At 39.3% G+C, this 4,453-nt stretch overlaps 1 protein-coding gene across 2 annotated transcripts; it reads left to right on the forward strand.

The window, feature by feature from the left end:
* The first annotated feature begins 1,956 nt into the window (after positions 1 to 1,956).
* Positions 1,957 to 4,100, forward strand: LOC103332419 (putative RNA-binding protein ARP1). Of its 2 annotated transcripts, none has more exons than XM_008235158.2 (6): positions 1,957 to 2,325; positions 2,427 to 2,580; positions 2,700 to 2,847; positions 2,941 to 2,983; positions 3,082 to 3,316; positions 3,862 to 4,100. In XM_008235158.2, the coding sequence occupies exons 1-6, from the start codon at positions 2,137 to 2,139 to the stop codon at positions 3,879 to 3,881; spliced, it is 789 nt and encodes a 262-aa protein (XP_008233380.2). In that variant the 5' UTR covers positions 1,957 to 2,136; the 3' UTR covers positions 3,882 to 4,100. The 2 variants fall into 2 exon arrangements, with proteins under 2 accessions (XP_008233380.2, XP_088909211.1); XM_089053085.1 differs by having other exon boundaries at positions 3,885 to 4,100.
* Positions 4,101 to 4,453: the final 353 nt, after the last annotated feature.

A 4,453-nucleotide genomic window follows, 5' to 3' on the forward strand; every position in this document is an offset into this window, starting at 1 on the left:
CTACCAAAATTAAGGAAATTTAACAAGGACAGATTAATTCTAATACATTATTTATTTCCCTAATTTTTAGGCGAATATCACAAAGCCCATGACAAAGTGTTTCTCACTTGCTTGAGTTGGGCTGCAGATTGGCCATGCCTGCATTTGATTGACCATCAGTTTACTGCAAGAGCTTCGAGACATAGAACTCAGAGGTGGGGTCCACAACAGACCCCTGGCCACACTGTGGAGTGGTGGGTCCACGTGATCAAGCTCAGTTAGCGCGCAGAGAGAGAGAGAGAGAGAGCATGATCTTCTTGATGCTGATGCACATCCGACGTTTCTGATTTTGACCGTTTCGTGCTTACAAAAGTTTTCACCACATGATTGTCATATGGATCTAGACAGACTGCCGCACGCATACACGCAGCAAATAGTTTCTTTTTCTCTCCAACACCATCATATGGCCGTTTGGTACATTTCCTAATTTTATATGTTTCTATAATGCCACGTCATACACACATTCCTAATTATAATTACTTAATTTTTTAGGAGAAAAAAGCCAAACTAAATGAAGCTACCACCCAAGTCCATTTGGATTAAGGACAATGGTATCAAACAAATCAATTTGCTTGTTCTATCTATAAACAAGCATTATAGCTACAAACAGTACGCAACAAATGCAAGTATCAAATTCTCATCTACAAAGTTAGAACACATTATTATCGTGAACGAAGTCACGATTAATGACATTAAATAAAATTACCATATTTCTTTTTAAGGGTAATTTACGTTCCACTAACACTAACAAGGGATGGGATTATTTTATTTTTTCAATGGCATTGGCATGGCAAATCGAGCCTGGGAGATATAGCTTACATACGGCTGCAGGTTATTATGGGCTCAAGAAAACTACACAGAAATGCATGTCGTTTTTCTATCCTGTGTTCTGCGTGAAGGCCCTTTGGCCGTATCGTATTCGTCTACTGTCTTTCTAGGACTGCACGTCATGTACGTCCGTTTCGTTAAAAATACGTGGGACCCATCACGTAACGTACGGCGTTTAGCTGTCTTTCTGATAACTGTTGTTCCAATTTCTAGAGTGTTCCTACGCGTCTACTAGATAGGTGAGGCCACGCGCGAGTAACTAGTAAATGTTTTACCGTATATATTTATAAGAAAAAAGGAAATTCAGAAAGTGAATATTATTGCAATAAAAGATATTCTACCCCCCTTGTCTCTCGGTTCATGCCTGAGTCAATGTATTGTCAACCATATTAGCAAGGTGAAATTAATGTGCAATGTTGATTTTGTGGCATACAATTTGAGATTTAGTTTTTACCAAAATCATGGAAGAGCCAATTAGTCAAAATACAACTTTGGGAAACACAATTTTACCTTATCAAATGACTATCCAAGGTGATTTGAGCTGTATAATAGAAGAAATACTTAGCTGTACTATCGTTACACACACGTTCTTTTATCGTGTATTTCTCTCTTCACGTGATTTGTCACAAAAAAAGAGTAGTAAATTCAACAAATACACATAAGGACACTCTTAGTTACTAATGCCAACACTCTGTCACTCAGGCCAATCAAATAGTACAAAAATTTACCATCTATTTTCTTATCGAGTACAAAATCTTAAGATAAAATGGAATACTCTTAGCGTTATTATACACATAAAAATTCAAAAAATTTATATTTACAGCTCGTTTCACACTCACTCTCAGTAAAAATAGTGATTCACTTGCTCTAACCACAAGAGTAACACATGAAATACCCACCCACACAATACACCAAGGAGAGATGAGTTTTTATGGCTCATGAGTGTGTGCTCAGTCAGGCCTCAGCATTGTCTATCTGTCTTTTGCCTCTCTGTTTTTCTCCAAATATTTTATTATTGCCAGCCCACCCCCTTCAATCCTTCCACTCCTCCCCCCATATATACCCTCCCTCTCCTCTCTCACCCAAAAAGCCCCTCCCCCACCTCTCTCTCTCTCTCTCAAGCTTAAGTTTTTTTTTCTTCTTCATAAACACAAACACATTAAGCACACAAGATTAAGCTTGTTGAGCTTAATTAGTGTTCTGTTAATACCAGAAGAAGGAAGATTTGGTTGATATTATTGGGTGATTTTTCTGGGGTAAACAATTGAAATGACAATGAGCAACAACGTAATTAATGGGCAGTTTGGAGACACCACGCTGACCAAAGTGTTCGTTGGAGGGCTGGCTTGGGAGACTCCCAAGGAGGCCTTAAGAGAGCACTTTGACAAGTACGGTGAGATCTTGGAGGCCGTCATCATCTCTGATAAGCTCACCGGCAGATCCAAGGGCTACGGTTTCGTAAGTCTTTCCTCACTGTTTTTGCAACTTTTGTATTTTGCTGGTGGTGGTGATGTTTTGAGTTCTGATTTTTATTTGGTGTTTGTTAATGTACATTGTAGGTCACATTCAAGGAGGCTGAGGCTGCTAAGAAGGCTTGCGAGGACGCGACGCCCTTCATCAACGGCCGCCGCGCCAACTGCAATCTGGCTTCCCTCGGGGCTCGCCGCCCCAGGTCGGCTTCAACCACCACCACTCCTCCTCCTCCTCAACGAGGTATATAAGCTAGCCAATCACTGTCGTGCTACATACATTGCACTTTGTAAATTGTAAATTGCGACAAATTTAGGATTAAATGTCTAACATTGCATCCAAATGATGATATATATATGAAGGATCAAACGGTGGCGGAGCAAGATCCATGTCGCCTGCACCTGCACCTGCAAATCACGTGCAGTGGTACTATCCAGCACCAGCAGGTACTCCAGCAACCCCATTCCATCACCAGCATCACCAGCATCACCAGCCTGTTCCATTCTATGGGTACGTCTATTTTAATCACATTTTTCCCTTTTATTTCTTCTAGGTCTATATATATTTAATATAAATCATGTAAATATTTTTTCTTGTTTTCAGGTACTCCCCAACCTACATTGCTGCTGATATGAGTTACAATCATGTAAGTAACCTAGATTTCGTGTTGAATTTTAGCGCTGTCAGCCGTTGATGCATCGTGAGATTTTGTCTGATTTGATATTTATTCTATGTGATACACAGAAGCTAGGCTACACAGGTGGGGCCTACATGAATGGGCATTACTCTCCTCAAGTGTACCCAGGCCAGCCCATGGTCGGGCCGAACACATTGATGCCAATGTACCCTCTTTACCACTACCACCATCAATCACATACAATGGGCTTACCTGCTCACATCTTTCCACCAACCACAGCGGGACACGTGGCAGCAGTCCCAAGCATCATGTCCAAACCAGCGTCAATTGCTCCCAACACAGGTAGACATATACGCGACACTGATTTTTTATGGTCTACTTGCTCACATGCTAACATATGCTCTACCTAGTCAATGTCCCAAAATGGGAACATAGAAAAAAAAAAAAAAGGGGCAAAACAAAATCATTCTGTCACGTGAGGTTGTGATTTTGCCAACTCTCATTTTTTGCAGAACCCACGTGCCTTGAACATTGTAATTGAACATTTGTTCAGAAAATTAAATAAAAAAAATGTAACTGTTTAAATACTCTTTCACATTATGTTCAAAATTATGCAAATATATATTATGTGAGTTGGTTAAGAAAGTAAGCTTGTGTCGTTGTATTTAAGTTTGAGTCTCTCTCCACGTATTAGATTGAATCCAAATGGCAAAGACAAGTAAGGCATATGTAATTTGCCTATGAGGTTTCTTTCCCTCTTTGTGTTGTTTTTTCTGAATTAATCCGAGTATATATGGTAAGATTTCTTGTAAAGTTGTAGGAGTTGAAGGCAAATGAATTTGGTTTGATTTATTTATGTAAATGTAAACTGATACTAGAAAAAACAGTGTGCTTGGCTGTGGAATAGCAGGGACAGTTGGCATAGAGGAAGAGAGCTTTACAAAAGTTGGCTAAAAAGAGGCTGCACTTATTTAATTAGTTGGCAATAACAAATGGGAAACGTGGTGGCTGCACAGAGCAACATTATTATCTGATCTCTTGTGCCTCTTCTATCCTTTTTTTTTTTTTTTTTTTCTTCTTTTAATTTTCTTCTTTAATTTAATTCATATTCTTAGGTGTTTGATAAGATTCTTTCATCTCTCTCTCTCTCTCTCTCTCTCTCTCTAACATCCATCTCAGCTTGAGCTGTGAACCATTATTCAAGAAAAGGAAGAAAGAAAAAAACAATGTAACAGAAGAAGTCATTGTATCATGCTGCATGTTCTGAATTGCCCACTTCTTGTGGGTTGCTTTTCATGGCTTCTTTCTACTTTTCTCTGCACAAAGCCTGCCTCTCTCTTTCACATATATATTTGTTTTGGGCTGGATTGTTTTTTGGGAGGAATTCAACCCACTTCACAAAACCGAAACTGATTAAGAGTATTTATCCATGAATCCGAGGTTTTACATTCGATGCTTTCCTTCCTCACTATCCCTTAA

The sequence above is a fragment of the Prunus mume genome, linkage group LG5, assembly GCF_029339155.1.
Source record: "Prunus mume cultivar Tortuosa linkage group LG5, ASM2933915v1, whole genome shotgun sequence".
In the NCBI taxonomy this organism is placed as follows: domain Eukaryota; kingdom Viridiplantae; phylum Streptophyta; class Magnoliopsida; order Rosales; family Rosaceae; genus Prunus; species Prunus mume.